The 18705-nt window shown below is 38.0% G+C and overlaps 1 protein-coding gene across 13 annotated transcripts in view; it reads left to right on the plus strand.

Annotated features, from left to right (window-relative positions):
• LOC145346825 (focal adhesion kinase 1) overlaps positions 1 to 18705 on the plus strand; it is a 572567-nt gene that overhangs the window by 544314 nt on the left and 9548 nt on the right. For all 13 annotated transcript variants that reach the window (XM_080194620.1, XM_080194613.1, XM_080194612.1 and 10 more), the window contains one exon: positions 1930 to 2036. In XM_080194620.1, coding sequence (XP_080050746.1) covers positions 1930 to 2036 — 107 coding nt within the window. The remainder of the gene's footprint in view (positions 1 to 1929; positions 2037 to 18705) is intronic.

An 18705-nucleotide genomic window follows, 5' to 3' on the forward strand; every position in this document is an offset into this window, starting at 1 on the left:
CTCGTGATCGCAACATGATAACATGCATGCAGTTTCACAAAATAAATACTTTCAATTTTCACTCTTCTGATGCAGCAGAAAAGAGCATATGCATTCAGTAGCAAATCTTTGTAGCAACTATGGAGTCCTGAACAATCAGAGGAAGAGACTTATGTTGATAGAAAACTACTGAAGTAAAGTGAAGTCAGATGTTGTGATTCATTTTAAAAAAAAGCAATAGGTTCTGAAGTAAAATAATTATTTCCATATCATAGTCAGGAATAATAAGGGAAATAACTAGCCATATCACACTGGGATTGAACGACAATACTCAAAGGAGAGTTTAAGATCCCCAATCATTGGGGCAAATCTGAGGCAGGAGAAATCTATTTGGATAAAATGGGCTTCCACTGACCTAGTCTGTCCTTGGAGACAGTTTAACATAAAAAGTTTAGCATAGAAAGTTTAACATAGAAAGGTGAGGCAAATTAAAAAGGATGGACTAATTTATAGTAGTTGAGGTGGGGTTCTCACAGGAGTGAAGCGCGTTTGGGAGAACTGAGATGCAAAGCAGTCAGATGTGCAATCTGTCTTCATACCCCAATTGTAGAAATATTATAAACACAAATCCATCCATAATGGTAATGTATGGCAAAGTTTCAAAATTGCCAGATGACACGAATCTTGGAAGCGTAGGAACAGTGAGCATAACAGTAATAGACTTTAGGAGAGCATAGATAGGCTGCTGAAATAGAAGGACACATGGCAAATGAAATTCAATGTAGGGAATTGTGGGTTATATATTCTGGTAGGAGGAATTAGGAGAAACAATACAATTTAAATGGCACAATTTTGAAAGGGATGCATAAACAGCAATCTGGGGAGTGGTTGGGCACAAATCTTGGGTACTAGGCTAAGTTAATAAAGCTTATGGAATGTTGTGCTTTATAAATAGAAGTATGGAATACAAAAGCTTGGAAGTTATGGGATTTTCTGCATTTTTGAAATGAGTGTCACCGGCAAGGTCAGCATTTATTGTCCATTTCAAATTGTCCTTGCGAAGGTGATGGTGAGCAGCCTTGAATCCTGTGGTCTGTGTAACAACAATAAAGGAATGGCAATATCTTTTCAAGCCAGGATGTGTATGGTTTATATGATGATAGTGTTCCCTTGTCCTACTAGGCGGTAGTGTTTGTGGGTTTGGAACCTGCTACTAATAGAATCAAGGATCTCTACAATGCAAAAGGATGCCATTTGGCCTTTCGAGTCTGTAATGACTCTCTGACAGAGTATCTTACCCAAGCTCTCTCCCCTATCCTATCTCTGTAACCCCACACATTTACCATGGCTAATCCATTCACCCTTCGCACACTAAGAAGCAATTTATCACAGCCAGTCGACTAACCTGCACACCTTTGGACTGTGGGAGGAAACCAGAGCACCTGGAGGAAACTCATGCAGACACAGGGAGAACGTGCAAATGCCACACAGACAGTCACCGAAGACTGGAATCAAACCCAGTACCCTGGCGCTGTGAGACAGCAGTGCTAACCACTGTGCCACCATGCTGCCCAAGTTGAAGGAACTTTGGTGAGTGGCTGCAGTGTATTTTGTAGGTAGTACACATTGCTGCCACAATGCACTGGTGGAGGAGGAAGTGAAAGTTTAAACCGGTGAAAAGGGATGCCAATCAAACAGACTGCTTTGTTCATGATATGCTGATACTAAGGGGGCTAGGTCCTCGAAATCGATTGGGCCTCCCACAGTGGTAATTGAATATTCCGTTGGTCAGACACGTGAAATCCGCAATGTGAAGAAGTCTGTCCTACGCTCTGTGTATATATCTCTAATTGATTATACATTATCTGCTTTTTTGGTAGAAATCAAGCTGCCAGTCTCATAACAATCAATTCAAATAAAGGTTTTCTCTTTTACTCTTTTGTCCAATAGAGCATGTAGCACCACCAAAGAAGCCACCTCGACCTGGTGCCCCTAGCCATGGAGGAAGCATTGCTAGCCTAAACAGTCCAATTGACAGTTACAATGAAGGAGTGAAGGTTAGCATTAATAAGAAAGCTTACACTACTAATCAATAAACCATCTTGTCTGAAATAATAATTATATGCATTTTTTATTTGAGACAATGATTTGAATAGGAGCTGATCGTTTTATGAGATTGCAGGTAAATTCTTGTGAAGGTTTGGTTGTGGGAACCAATTCTATGTATTCTTTAATAAAAGCAAAGATGTACGAATGGTGCAATAGGTTGGTGAGAACCAGCTCATTCATACTGCCATGTAATTTATTAATCTATGTCTTTGCTTGCTTTTTTAAATCATATGTTTTGTTCCTAAGCGTTAATAACAGTTTCCATAGACATCACCAGAATAGAAAGAAAGAATTGTATGTATATAGTGCCTTTCATCTTGAAGCACCTTACAGCCAATGAAGGACTTTTGAAGTGTCATTGTTATTATAAAGGAAATGCGGCAGCAAATTTGCTTGCAATAAGCTCCCACAAATAGCAGTGTGGCAATCATTTGATAATCTATTTTTGTGGTCTTGCTGGTGGAATAAATTTTGACGAGAGCACTGGGCTAACTCCCAAACTGTTGTTTAATATAGTGTCACATTGAATCTTTTACTTAGAGGATAGGCAGGGCTGTTGTCTGTGAAATATTCTGTACAGACACTTGGACCAGTTTATCACATTTGCTCAAATGCTTTTACTTCATGAGACGGAGGGTTGAGGTTCAAACTTAGTTTTATTAAAAAATACTTGCAAGTTAAAGAAACAATTCTTATGCAATAGATTAAGTTAACTTTCCCCAGAGTAGACTAATTGCTTGAGAAATAGATACTAGCCAGGCTGTTGGATTCAATTCAGTGAGCTCACGGTGAAAGATGAACTCAGGGTCCTCTTAGGTGGATCTCGCAAACCCTACGATGTTGTCCGAGGTCACAGCAGGTTCAGTGGAGTCTTCGCTGGTGTTTGTTTCGAAAATGGCTGTTTCTGCCCTCCCCATTCCTTATTCGAATGTTTCCTGGCTTTTGCCAGTGGATGACGGGGTGCAGGGGAGAGGCAGGGCTTGGTGGTCGCAACACCCAAAGAGGTTAGGCCAGGTCATCCTAGTTGTGCATAACTAAGGAATACGCAATCACAGTGAGTCTGGCTGAGTACCCCCTGGGGCATTACAGCTCTTCCATTATAAAATTTGAGCCCCTCTATTCAATATGTAAAAGGTCTGGGTTCTGGTTTCGGGTCATGATGACTTCCCTGTTGTTAAAGTGAAGTACCCTTGTTCAATATGTGAGATAGTTCTGATATGTGTCCCTGTTGGCTTTTGACCTGTGGTAACCTTGTTGAAGCAGATCTTAGCTGTATTAATTTAAAGTCTCCAGTTTTATGTTGGACTTAGCTTCTGAGGTTGTTGTCCATTTGATCAGAGGGCTTTGGTTTAATGTATCCTCCAAATGACAGCACCTGCACAGTGCAGCTGTACTGTACAAGAGTATCAGCCTGGATTTTTGTGCTGAAGCCCTGGTGTGGTATTGGCTTGCAAGCAGATGCTAGTAAGCAATGTGTTTCAATCCCCAACTCCACAGTATCCTCAGTTAAGCTGTGGGAAGTTTTCAGCAGTTTGACACTTTCAGTTTTTGGGAGCAAACCTTGACAGTAAGGAAAAGATGGAAAATAGAGGTTTGTACCCTTATGAAAAACTGAACAGATCATGGTGAAAGAGATGGAACTCATTTTTCCTCTGTTTTATCTGCCCATGTATACTGCTGTAAACTGTTAACGCTTATTTTCTCCTTGCCTCAAGATGCTGATTGCTTGCTGGGATATGGTTCATGGGTACCAGTTGACCTCCGATATATATAAATTCATTTGTGAGCTTTGATATTTGTTGAGCTATTTTTGCCTCATGGTTCATTAAGGTTCAGCCTAATCCTGGGTCAGCCATTTACTGAACCATTATGGAGATTCATGTATTTGATTTTACAGAGAGCTAATGCTGTAATGATACTTACTGAGGAAGGGGTTGCCTTGTCTGCTGCACAGGCTACAATTTTAATGATTCATTTAAATAAGGTGGAAGCGAATGGTACTGATTCGTTCCATCATTCTTCAATGTTATAAAGGGAGGAATTTAAAATTACTGATGCCTTTCAGTCACTTATCTTCGTTATTGTATTGCTGACTAATGACAGCCTGGGAACCAAACTGATGGGCAGGATTTAATGCTTCCCTTGATGGATTTGAAGTCAGTGGAGGGGGGGGAAGAGAGGCTAAATCTAATGAGCACTGTGAATTTGGAGGTGTGTCATGACACAGGACATTAAAAGCCACACCTCCAGTTGATTAAAGTCATTGCAAAGATAGAAATCATGAGATATAGAATACAATAACTGAAAGGTAATCATGAAGCTGTATATTAATCTAATAAGACTGACCTAGACAGATTAGGCCAAAGGGGCTAATTTTGTATTATAGCTTTTAAATTTTATGCAAGTTGTTTTCTCATGATAAACTGTAAAAATTGAAGTTTTACTTTTGGACCATTTCAGACATGCTGAATATGAATGTCATACAGAAGTTAAACAATATAAAATATAAGTCAACAAACAGGAAACAGCCATGGTCCGGCATTTCGTTACACAGCCATGTCAGTAATCAATAATGATGACCAGCGGTGACTTTCACTTATCAGTCAAATAAAAATATATATTTTTAATCAATGTGGAGGAAGGGAACAAACACCAACTAATTGAATCACCTTCAAAAGCTGTCAGTGATGCATTTACTGAAACCTGGAGTGCTGAGGTCCTTGTGTTATGTTTTGTGCAGCTGTATAGGAAATGGACTGTGGTTTGTCCATGAAAATAAATAAACTTGGCTTGTTCCCATGGAGTATATTAGATGTGGAGTGTACTTAAAGGCATCATCAGGGAACCAAATAGTAAACATTCTTATTTTTAAAATATTAGCCTGAAGAGATGCATGGTTTCAAGAAGAAATAACACTTTTAAATGGCTTTGAATAGTGGTGTTTCTTATCGACTGAAAAATAGGTTATTTCACCATACCAACTTAAAATATCATGCTATTAAACTTATCCAGCTAATCCACATTTGTTCCTTCAGGTTTTTCTAGTGGGTAAAGGCAACGGTCAGTCTTAATTATCTCAAACTTCCAAAATCACTGATCTTAGCCAGGCTATCAGTCATGAACACTTAATTGGCTTCTATTCCAAATGGCCTCTGTGGGTGAAGAAAGCAAAAACCTTTGCTAAAGCTCAGGCTAATGCTGTGTAGTTTTCAATGAATCCTAGATTGTTCTCAGCTATGATGCCCTCCAAGATTGAGTAACCTGCCTGTACTCACTCATGCTCAGACTCAGGACAGTCAGCAGGCAATACGCCTTCATAAAATTTCTCCCCCATTGGACGATCAAGATCCACCCCACTCAATTTTTGAGCAGCTTTCAGTGTTTAAACTGTAGTAACCTGACATAGTTTTCTTGTACAAGTGGTTGAAACATATGCCACACAAGCTCTGCTGAATGTTGTTATTGTTACTCAATCATTTGCTATGGCATAGGCTAGCAAAGGTTAGAAATGGAGTTATTTGACTTTCCCTCATCCGTTTTTACTGGAAGGAACTGACTGTCATATTCCTATTGAGGTCAGAAAGATGAGATCGTGGACTCAAACTTTGACCTCACTAATTTTTGTCTCATGTTTGGTTCACCTAATGCTTCTTTCTAATTTCCATTTTGCTTTTTTATTCATTGTTCTTACACAAATTCTTGTGTTGCCTGTTCATAGTTTAGACATCTTTTATAATGGGAAGCAACAAGTTGTATTTACATAGTGTCAACATCGAGAAAGGTCCAAGGCTCTTTGCAACAGTACACTACTCAAAATTTTATAAAGTGTAAGGATAGATGATCGTGGAATACCTGAATAACAAAGGCACCTATGTCAGACTCGTGTTTATTGACTACACCTTAGCTATGATTGTAACAATACATTCTGCACCCTGTCCTTTCCTTTTCTATGTAGCTTATGCTTTGTGTAGATAGTGCGCAAGAAACTATACTTTTCACTGTATACCAATATATGTGACAATAATAAATCAAAAGCTTTGTTAAAGAGGTCAGTTTTAAACAGAGCGTCAAAGGAAAGGAGGAGGAAAGAATTAGGAAGGAAATTCTACAGTTTAGGTCCTCAACAGTTACAGATAATGTTGCTAATGGTGGAGTGTTGAAATTTGGGATGCACAAGAAACCAGAAATGGAGGAACACTGAGATCTTAGGAGGTTGTAAGGCATAGAGGAGGTTACACATATAAGGGAGAGTGAGATCATGGAGGGATTTGAAAACCATATTGAAAATTCTAAATATCTCAACAGGTAGCTTTCATTGGAAATTGTAATGCTGGAAAGCAGTCCATAAATATAAGCAGACTAAGGAACTTATAAAGATCATTTGAAACATCTGTGTCGGTGGAAGAAACATGAAATTTTATTTTATTCATTTTTATTCTGCTATAACTTAACCTAAAACTCTGAAAGGCATTACATGTCAGCACTAAAAACACTTCAGTGGACAGCATTTTGTTTTAATTCTTTGAGAACAAGCTGAAAATCTGATGGATATGAATTGAGAAAGGTGAAAATGCTGTCATTAAGCATAAGTAGCTGTCCAGAAGACTGTTTCCAAGTATTACCACAGATTCAATTCCATTTCATGAAGTACTGATTAACTAGATAATGTTATAGATATATGTAAAACATCTGTACAAACCAAGGTTACCTGGTCTGGGCATATTTTTAGAGGTTTCATTGCATGATTTCCTTACTCCAGCAATTGTCCTCACATTACTGACACCTATCACCTTAAGATGCCCATCTTGGTGATTTGCCGCCTTCCCCACCAGTTGGAAAGCAAACAGACCCTGTTATCAGATTGGATTAGTTTCAATTGTCTGTCAAGTAACCTTTCTTCAAATCACCAATTTCTAAAAAATAATTTAAAATATTAAGAAATAACTTGTCTTTTAAACTTGTCTGTTATTATTGCTCTCAACAGTTTTCTGGAAATCCATCTTCAATTCTTGGAGACTCCAGAAAAATCCAGCAGTGGTGCTGTCCCTTTCACAGGTCTACTCAAACCGTGTACTTTTAAAATATTTTGCATTTTGTTAACTTTTGAGGAACATTTTACCAAGCTCTGTCCTGGTTCTGTGCCACAAAGTATCAATATCTGGACATATTATTTAATAGAGTATTGGTTATGTAACCTTAAGAACATAAGAAATAGGAGCAGGAGTAGGTCATCTAGCCCTTCGAGCCTGCCCCGCCGTTCAGTAAGATCATGGCTGATCTGAAGTGAATCAGTACCACTTTCCCGCTTTCTCCCCATAACCCTTAATTCCCTTGTCTATCAGAAATCTATCCACCCGTGACTTAAATATATTCAACGAGGTAGCCTCCGCCACTTCAAATGGGCGAAGAATTCCAGAGATTCACCACCCTTTGCGAGAAGAAGTCCCTCCTCAACTCTGTTCTAAACTGCCCGCCCTTTATTTTGAGGTAGTGCCCTCTAGTTCTGGTTTCCTTTCTAAGCGGGAAGAATCTCTCTACCTCTACCCTACCTAGCCCCTTCATTATCTTGTAAATCTCTAAAAGATTCCCCCCTCAGCCTTCTAAACTCTAATGAGTATAGACCCAGTCTATTCAATCTCTCTTCATAAGCTAACCCCCTCATCTCCATTATCAGCCTGGTGAACCTTCTCTGTACTCCCTCCAAGGCTAATATATTCTTTTGCAAATATGGGGACCAAAACTGCACACAGTATTCCAGTTGCAGCCTCATCAGTGCCCTGTACCGTTGCAGCAAGATCTCCCTGCTTTTATGTTCTATCCTCCTCGCAATAAAGGCCAACATTCCATTCGCCTTCTTGATCACCTGCTGCACCTGCAGACTGAGTTTTTGCGATTCGTGCACAAGGACACCCAGGTCCATCTGCACTGTAGCATGCTGCAGCTTTTCACCCTTTAAATAATAATCCCCCCCTACTATTATTTCTACCAAAGTGGATAACCTCACATTTGCTAACGTTATACTCCATCTGCCAGGTCCTCGTCCAGTCACTCAGCCTACCCAGATCTCTCTGTAGGCTTTCCGCGCCCTCCACACAATTTGCTTTTCCACTCATCTTCGTGTCATCAGCAAATTTTGTTACCCTATACTCAGCCCCCTCCTCCAGATCGTCTATGTAAATGGTAAACAGTTGAGGCCCCAGCACCAATGCCTGCGGCACTCCACTAGTCACCAACTGCCAACCAGAAAAGCACCCATTGATTCCACCTCTCTGCTTCCTGTTAGATAGTAAAAAGTCTGATAACACCAGGTTTTAGTCCAACCGATTTATTTGATAGTAAACACACAAGCTTTCGGGTTAGTCCCTTCGTCAGGTGAATGGAGAGTTCTGGCCTCAGACAGAGCATATAAAGCACAGACAGTTTACAGATTACTGATTAGAATGCGAATCTTTATACCTAACCTGCTGTTCAAGTCTTGAAGTGGCCGACAATGTGACAACCCGAAAGCTTGTGCGTTTACTATCAAATAAATCGGTTGGACTAAAACCTGGTGTTGTCAGACTTTTTACTGTGTTTACCCCAGTCCAACGCCGGCACATCCACATCCTGTTAGATAACCAATCCTCAATCCACATTAACACCTTCCCCCCAACTCCATGCACCCTAACCTTCTGCAGCAACCTTTTGTGAGGCACCTTATCGAATGCCTTCTGGAAATCTAGAAACACCACATCCACCGGTTCCCCTCTGTCTACCGCACTAGTCACATCTTCATAAAAATCCAATAAATTCATTAAACACGACTTTCCGTTTACGAATCTGTCCTGCGTCTGCTTGATCAAGCCGTTCTTTTCTCGGTGTCTTGCTATTTCTTCTTTGATGACGGATTCTAGCATTTTTCGAACTTCAGACATTAAGTTAACCGGCCTATAACTCCCTGCCTTTTGCCTGCTACCTTTTTTAAACAGCGGCGTAACATTAGCTGTTTTCCAATCCTCCGGCACTTCCCCAGAGTCCAGCGAATTTTGACAAATAATTACTAAGGCATCCGCTATTACTTCCGCCATTTCTTTCAGAACCCTGGGATGCATTCCATCCGGTCCCAGGGACTTGTCTACCTTCAGTCACATTAGTCTATCAAGCACTACCTCTCTAGTGACAGTAATTGCATTAAGAACCTCATCTCCTACCATCCTTCTATCTTTAATATTCGGCAAACTGTTTGTGTCCTCCTCCGTGAAGACCGACACAAAAAACTTATTTAAAGTCTCACCCATTTTCTCGTTTCCCACCATTAAATCCCCCCTCTCATCCTCCAAAGGTCCAACATTCATTCTAGCCAGTCTCCTCCTCTTTATATATTTGTAAAAACTTTTACTATCATTTTTTATATTTAGAGCTAGTTTAGCTTCATACTCTATCTTTCCTTTCTTTATCGCTTTCTTAGTCATTCTTTGTTGTTTTTTCAATCTTTCCCAATCTTCTAATTCCCCACTATTTTTAGCCACTCTGAACACGTCGGCTTTTAATTTAATACTCTGCTTTATTTCCTTCGATAACAACGGCTGGTTATCCCTTTTCTTACAGTCCTCCTTTACCTTCCACCAAATGAATCTTTTGTAAACTTAACCTATATCAGAGCAATGATTTCCAAGAACAAATTTGTAGGCTAGAGCAGCTATGTTACTGGACTATAATGCAGCAGTATAGACTAATAGTTGAATGGCTAAGTTGAGAAGTTCAGTTGGGAGAATAAAAGCTGGTATGAAAGTTAAACAATTTTTTTTCAACACTGACCATAGATTATCAGAAAACCCCAATTGGTTCAGTAATGTCTTTCGGGGAAGAATCTTGCCACTTTTGCCCAATGTGGCCTATATGGCATTCCAATCCCATATCATGGTGGTTGTCCTTAGGTGGGCTCACAAGCCACTCAGTTGTGTAAACTACTTCAGTCATCCAGATTGCATGGTCAACAATGTTCACTGCTGGCCCCAGAAAGAAATCCACAAAAATCTTGTGATGTTTTCCCAATATCAATTTGAATTTGCCACCAAGGGGACCTCCAGACATCCAACAACACCAATGTAAGCAGTCAATCATATTAAATAATTTTCACAGAGCAAAACATGATGTGCACAGATTACAATTCATTTTTAATTTTACAGGAGGCAAAATAAAGATTTGAGAATACACATTAGAAGCTGAAATATCATCAATTTTTACAGAAAACCTTAATTTAAAACGATGGAAATGTTATTGTAATGGAAACATTTGACATTACGAAAGTATCAAAGGCAAGTGTTCAGCAATAGTTATAAGCTTATGATACAGTTAAAAACCCAGTCGCACTTCATTAATAAAGTGTAATTATTTTGGGTGTTTCAGCAGTGATTTATAGTCTGAGAAGGGAGGTTCTCATCAGTTCAATGATTTCTAAAGATTTGCCTTTTTCAGGGACTTGAGTAACGTCCCCTGTGTTGGAGCTGGGGATTACAGAGCATCGTTTGGAGTTCCACGTTTAATTGCCAATTATTGGTGTCAGAAGTTATCAGTTTCATGGGTTAACCATGGCTTTCATGGGCTGACAGTTTTGCTGTGATTACAACTGCAAACTCCAGCCATAGAATATGGACTACAACAGTTCAAGAAAGCGGCCCACCGTAACCTTCAGACTACCAGAATGTAATAAATTCTGGCTTTGCCAGTGACACCCGAGAATAAATTACAAAAGAGAAAGGTGTTCTTAAAATCCTCTCATGAACCTAATTGTTAGCACCATCCGTTTTTGTTTAACTTGATCCGTATCCAATATGCTTGAGTCTACTGTACAGCTAATGTGTAAAAGTATTTAATGTCTTTTCTGTTATGCTACTTACAGTTGCCAAGCTTCAAATTCTCATTTCCCTTCTGCAACTTGTGCTGAAACCAGTCTCAGTCACTCTGTTGCACTAACAATCCTTCAATTTATCAGTTTTGATATTTTAAATAATTAAAACTTAAAATAGCTGGGTAATTACAATAAAGTAATTTGTAATCGATCTGTTAACAATGGTCCACTCATGAAGGCATTAAGTTAGGATGAGTATTTAGTGCAGGAATTTGATGAAAGGACAAATTAACCTAATCAAAAAGACGCAAACAAGCTCCTTTGTGTATTTTTCTTTTTGTACCAGTGAAGCAAAAATATAATTTAAAAATGATTCACCTAATTATTGGGCCTGAAAGTCAGATTCTCTGAGAAACTGCTTCTTGAACCCAACTGGCCTTCACTTCGGCATTGTACTGGTAGGAATACTAGCTGGGCAAAGAAACGTTGTGGATTTCTTTTCTGCTCAAACTCTTAAGTATTAACTTACTTTTATCTGCATTTTGATTGGATCTATCTAATGACAAATGCTGCATGATTAACTATAACTTACAAGTGAATAAGGAAATTGTGTTCATCTCTGAAGTAGTGATGTTGGTCAAATATCCTGCACCTTCTAGCTCTGTTCCCTTTGGAACATGCTACATTTTTGCATTTTTTATATTATGCAACAGTAAACTTGACATAATTCACCCGTATGGTGTTGCATTTCTTCTAAAATTTTGAAACATCCGATTTGAAGGTTAGAGTTGTTATTACTACCAAAAGTCACAAACCCTAAGTTGACCTTTCCAGTTTCAAAAAATCCTTCCACTGTATAAAATGTGAACTGCTGGTGTTGACCATAAGACATAGCAGCAGAAATAGACTATTCAGCCCATTGTTTCTGATCTGCCATTCAGTGAAATCATGACTGGTCTGAAGTGATAATCCTCAATTCCACTTTCTCACTTTATCCACATAACCTTTGATTCCCTTACTCATTTAAAATCTGTCTCTCCCTCAGCTTTGGAAATACTTAATTAACAATCCAGCCTCTACACCTCTCAGCATTAAAGAATTCCACAAATTTACTACCCTCTGAGAGAAGAAATTCCTCTTCATTTCTGGCTTAAATGGATGATGCCTTACTCTGGGATTATGATCTCTGGTCTTAGGCTCTCGCAACATCTACCCTGTCAAGCCCCCTGAGAATCCTTTAAGTTTCAATAAGGATGTCTCTCATTAAGGTCATAGTTTTGAAATATGAAGCCATTTCTGTTCAGTCGCAATGCACTGTCTGTTTTATATGGGTGTGTCTTAAATCCCATGGATCTTCTTGGCAACACTTGCATTCCCTTGGTATATTGCCTGCTTGATCCCATCCACCAAATCCTAATGCATTTACAGCCATATTTATTAGTTGAAAAAAGGGAGTGCAGTGAGCATAAACGTAAACAATAGTTATTCTATACTTTGATTCAACTTGTATTCTATGATCTACTGTAAAGAAGTGAAACTACATTATTTTTGAATATTATTGGGAATTTAATGACTTGCAATGATGAATATATTAGTTAGCAGAATTAATAATAATTGCTTTTTGTTCCACACAAAGGAAAGTACTTATTGGATTTTGATGTTGGCCTATTTTATATTGAGTAAGTTTACCTATCAAACCACATGGCCATCAGAATTTCAGTTGCACAATTTTACATGATAGTCCAAGCCATGTGCCAAAATCACGTGGACTTTCTGACAATTTAGTCATCCATACTATTCCAAATTTTCATTTTTCCTTGCGTGAGTGTACACCCTTATGTTTATTCTATATCTTACGGAAATATGGTACTTAATACAAAATTACTCATAAGACAGGCACGTGTCAGGCAATGAAACACATTATAGTCAGACTTGTAGACATTAATGCCATATGACTCCATAATATAACCCAATGTGTTGACCTACAGCATTGGGTTGGCCTGATGTTACCCTGTTTCACACTCAATCTCCCTTTAAATCATGATCAAATGTCAGCAAAGCGACACTTTTGTTTGAGAGTAAAGCAAAAGTAGAAATTTTACACAAATATCCTGGCAGTAAGTAAGCTTACCTGTACAAGTGCAGCACAGTAGAGGTAGAATTTTTTTTAACTCCAGTGAAACAGGTGGGTCGTTCAGTTAATGGAAAAAGTGACAGCAAAGAATGAATCGGTTTTTGGAATTTATGTACAACCAGGTTAGAAAATGCATTGAAAGATTAAATTGGAGGGATTTCAGACAAAAAATGAGCATGTTATTTCATTTAAATATTTTCAGGGCATGATTTTCAAATTACAAACAAACATATGAATTAAGGAAGGAGTAGGCCATTCAGCCCCTTGATCATGCTCCACCATTTGATAAGATCATGCTGCGTTCTGATTGCAGTCTCAACTTTATTTTTCTGTTCAATCCTATAACGTTTGACTCTCTTGTCAATCAAGAATCTACCTAACTTGGCCTTTAAAATATTCAGTGACCTTGCCTCCACTGCTCTCTGGGGCAGGGCATTCTTTAAGTGTCCTTACTGTGTTTCTTTTAAGCAGAATTTCCCTATTTCACAACTCTTCTGCTAGGTGCAGAAAGAAAAATGGGAAATAACTTGTTGATCTGAGTTTAGATATGCCATTGTGTAACACTAAGCTTGAATGATTGTACAATACGCAAATCTGTGCTCACAGTTTCTCATTCTACCTTATTTTGAGTTTTTTTTTTATCTTTTGGGTTGCATTGCTAGCTGCTGCAAATTTTTATTGCCTTCATTGGGAAGTGAAGCATATTTGTCTAGTTTCCTGCTTTATGGTTCCTTACTGTGCAGTAAAATTTTAATTTTCACCGAGTGATGGATTTTATCATTTATTTGGTATAGTTAAGTGACCTGATCTGCATGGTTTTTATATAATGCTTTTAGTTCAACAAAATAGCTTCTGAAAATGAAATTATGTACACAGCAGCTTTTAAATTGCACTCTAACAAGTTTGATGATGCATGATATTTTTAGACTGCCATTTTCTTCACAGCTTTTAACATCATTTTGTTAACTGCACATTGCATTATTGGTTTGCTTGCTGCATTTTTAATAATTGTTTTCCTTTTTTTCCCTTTTTGGTAAATTTCTTTAACCTTCACATTGTGTTCACCACTAGCCATGGAGGGTAAGCAAATAATATGTGTATTTCTTTCTTTTTAATTTTTGTCTAACATGTAATTATTGTATCTGTTCCTTCAAGGTGACATGAAAAGGGCTGTATTATTGCAAGATGTTTCATTCAAAACAGTAAAAGATTTAAATTGTTATAGCAGGAGTGCACTTTCTCACAGATTCTATGTTCAAATACGTAAGAACTTTAAAAAGAGTGATTAATGGAAACATACAGCACAAGGAAACCATTCAGGTTGTCATACCTGCATTTTCTCTTTGAAAGAGCTGTCCAAGTAGTCCCACTCCTCTATCCTCTCCACAGAGCCCTTTAAGTTGCTTTCTTTCAAACATATCCCATTCCCTTCTGAAAGTAACTATTAAATATGCTTCCACCACCCTTTCTGGAAGTACATTCTAGCTGATTGAAGGACAGGATGAGAAAGATCTGTCTGGTTCAGTTGATTCTGCACTTTGGGCTTCAATAAAGCTTCCTAATTAAAAATTTTTCCAAATAGCTTTATATAATCCCTGTAAAAATTCATATGATATCACTTTTGAAATTCAGACAGCCATATTAGAATTCTATCTATCAGAAATTAATGGCCAAACGGCAAGCAGATTATGTTAATTTGACAACTACTAATTAGAACTCTGACCTCAAAGCTAAAATTCTGAAATTAAATTTGTTTATTTGGTAATGAATTCTGAACACAATCAAAGCTGGAACTTCAGTTCTTTACTGCAGGTGCTATGTACATTGGCAATTGCCTTGTGACTCTTGATGTTTAATTTCAATCACAGGAGAAAATAATATTATATTCAGTCCATCTGTGAGTTATTTTCCCAGTCCCCAGTGTGGATAGAGAAAGTTGTCTCCTTGTTAGTATTGGACTATTACAGTTTGATCTGCTCAGCAATGATGGTGTTGGTCACAGGAGCTTTACAGCCCTCCCAGCTGGAATGTTTGCTCCATTTTGTTTGGTCACTGATCAATGATAAGTGATAAAATAACAAAGTGTTATTTAGGTCATCAGCAAGGCCAACATTATTTGGCTTTACTTCATGTGCAGAACAGTTCTACTGTGTATAAATCACGTTGTATATTTCCTCTTTCAAATAAAACATTGGCCAAGTACGCCATATAACATTTTCCAGTGATTTTAGTCTTGCCTCTTGACCCTCTTCTCATCAGATACTTTGATAGTGGGCATGTTTGGAGCTACACTGGTCTTCATTTCTTTTATGTTGTAGTTTATCAGCTCCGTAAATTGAAAGCTATACTTTGCGAATACTGAATATTTTGCTTTGGTGCAATTTTGTGTTTTACAGTCTCCACCCCATTCGTGAATTAAGGGTTATGGGTAAAGTGGAGCTGAGTCCACAAAAAGATCAGCCATGATCTTGCTGAATGGTGGAGCAAGCTCGAAGGACCAGATGGTCTATTCCTGCTCCTGGTTCTTATGTTCTTATGTCATTTGAGATGGCTGGGTATTTCTGCTAAAGTAGAAAGATTAATTATCTGATTTATTTGAGCTGCTTCAGGTATGAAGCAGACAAAGGACAAGGTGTCTCCAAAGTGTTTTTGTTCAAGCTTTATGTGTATCACAATGGACTGGACAAAGAGAAAGCTCGAGAAAAAGTCAGTTGACCAGAAAATAAGTTAATTTTGGATTTTCACCAAATTTGACCAGCAATTTCCTTCCTTCCTGCTATAGATTTTAAAACAGACCTGCTCTGAATAGTCAAATTCTGACTGTATTCTTTCTGTAGCTGAATACAATACTACATTGTTGTTTGAATAACTTACCATGTCACTGAGAGGTGAACTGAAAACTACACCAGCAGATTTGCATCTGGTTACAAACAGTGACATTTCAATCTCCAGTTAATATTTCATTGTGTTTAAACTCAAAGTTAGAAGTGACTTCCTCCCCCACACACTCTTTTTTAAAAATTGCTATGTTTTAACTTGGTTTATCTAAGGCTCTAAACTTTTAGCATATCAACAGTTGTCAATGCACATAGCACTATTTTGAAGGCAAACACTAAAAAAGGCAAAACAATTGTATTAAATAACAGCCTTTCAAGTTTTGTGTATTTCCTTACCATGGTGTTTGTACAACCTTTTTAATAATCTCTACAAAATGTCTTTTAATATTTAATCTAATCTAACCATGAAAATGTAGTAACAATTTGTCACAATGGGACAAACATGTCTGATATATTTCATAATTCCAAGATTGCCATAAGACTCTATGCTCCATAATAGCTTGGTAGAATATAACAAACATGGTGCAAATATGTCTTGTTACAAGTGAAATAAACAAAAAAAATTAGCTTTTAATAAAATGTTCAGATTAATTTGGACATTATTTTGGCAGAAAAAGAATACTCCCTTTTCTAGTCACTTGATCTTATAACTAAAAATAACTGTGGCGTATCTAACAACACATGTTCAACTTAATTACTTGTGTGGTTATAATCACCTTTTACTAATATGATGTAAATTAATTTTTAATCATTTACAAAGTAAACTATTTTTATTAATGTTCTTTGGCCTTGTTTTGATGAGTTGCTGGTAGAATCTGTTATTTGAATGAGATCCCATATGTAGTAGACTAAAACGCAACTATGGAATGAATTGAGCACAGGGGCTTGGTAGACATTTTATTAGAGTTTTGTTTGTCCACTGCAGAGCTCAGGAAAGTTGATTTCAACATTTGTTTAGTTATATACAATGAAATAAAATGTTCCACTTTTACTCAACCAGTTTGAGAAAAGTTACATAATAGTTCATTTGAGACTATTTGCTTTGCATATGCACAAAATTATTGAGTTTTCTCCAAAGTTATGTTGGGGCAAAGGCTTCTTCATGTTATTAAACTTTTGTGGCTATGTTTTGTTCTTGTTTAACCTTTCTTAGTGGTTAGCACTGCTGCCTCACAGCGCCAGGGACCCAGGTTCAGTTCCCAGCTTGGGTCACCATCTGTGCGGAGTCTGCAAGTTCTCATGGTGTCTGTGTGGGTTTCCTCTGGGTTCTCCAGTTTCCTCCCACAGTCTGAAAGACATACTGGTTAGGTGCATTGGCCATGCTAAATTTTCCCTTAGTGTACCCAAATAGGCACCAGAGTGTGGCAACTAGGGGATTTCATAGTAATTTCATGGCAGTGTTAATGTAAGCCTACTTGTGACACTCACAAAAAAAAGCTTTAAACTTAATGTTTTGACTATTTACATGAATATTATTTTAGCATTAGTTTAAATCTTTCTCTTATCTGTTCTGTAAAATAAAATTCTAAATTGTCAACCAATTCATCTGCCTAGCAGAGAATCAGCACGTCTTCACTAAAGATATATTGTTCTCATTCAGATCATAACAAAACTTAACGGTCACTGAGAAATTGGCTGGATCGGGAAATTAGAACGCAACGTGTTCCAACTTCTGTTTAAGTTCAATCCAATCCAGAGATGAAGGTGGTTTCAAGCTTGAGAGTCTTTTATGATAAGCAACTTGGCAGACTGTTTTGTTGCAAATTCAGCACAATAATGGCTATATTTTTAGCAATCATTGGTACTAAATTTAAGGTTTGCTCAGTGCAGCACTAAGAATAGCTGCGTGGGAAATTTAAGAATTGGTCTGGTAACTGCATGGAGATTGCAATTGAATCACACTGCTGGCACACAGTACAGGGATCTTCTCTCTCTAACTGACTCTGATGCCCTTAATTCAAGACTGGTTGTTGTTCCTGGTACTTGGTGCTTAAAGCTTTAAGAAAAGACTCGGTGGTGCAGTGATTAGCACTGCTGCCTCACAGCACCAGGGACCCAGGTTCCAGCCTTGGGTCATTGTCCGTGTGGAGTTTGCACTTCCTTCCCGTGACTGCATAGGTTTCCTCCAAGTGCTCCGGTTTCCTCCTACAGTCCAAAGATGTGAGGGTTACGTTGATTGGCCATGCTAAATTGACCCTAGTGTCAGGGGAATTAGCAGGGTAAATGAGGGTTACGGGAATAAGGTCTGGGTGAGATTGTGGTCAGTACAGAGTTGATGGGCCAAATGGTCTCCTTCTGTACTGTAGGGATTCTATGAAAATTCAACTTTCCAGCACTTACTTGTAGAAGCAGAAAAGCACTCTGACAAGGTTAATTATTTTTGAATCAAGTTTTTACATTATTGTTTTGATGTATTATTTTGATGGAAAGCACTTCCACAATCTCAATAGTTTTTTAAACTTACAGTGGGATTTGCTGCCCCTGTTTAAAGTCAACAGCTCTCCAAATCTTTGCATCCCACCCCACAATGATGCTCGCTGGTGCCAGGGCTGGAAAATCCTGCCCTTCATTTTTGAGAATTTGTGACATGATGATTGTCATAGACAACACCACTAGTTAGAATTGAAAAAAAGTTCTGTGCTATGAATAGGCCTAACTTTGGCATATTTTTGCAAGGGTCAGTGTGGGACAGGAGAGATGAAGCTTTCATCCTCAAGGGATTATTAATGCCTTATGTGAAATGTTTCTAAAATATAGCCTTCAGGGTTATTCATTATCTTTCACCTAATTAAAAATTTAATTAACTTTGTTAGCTT

Source organism: Carcharhinus amblyrhynchos, chromosome 8 (assembly GCF_965287045.1).
Source record: "Carcharhinus amblyrhynchos chromosome 8, sCarAmb.v2.hapA, whole genome shotgun sequence".
Taxonomy (NCBI): domain Eukaryota; kingdom Metazoa; phylum Chordata; class Chondrichthyes; order Carcharhiniformes; family Carcharhinidae; genus Carcharhinus; species Carcharhinus amblyrhynchos.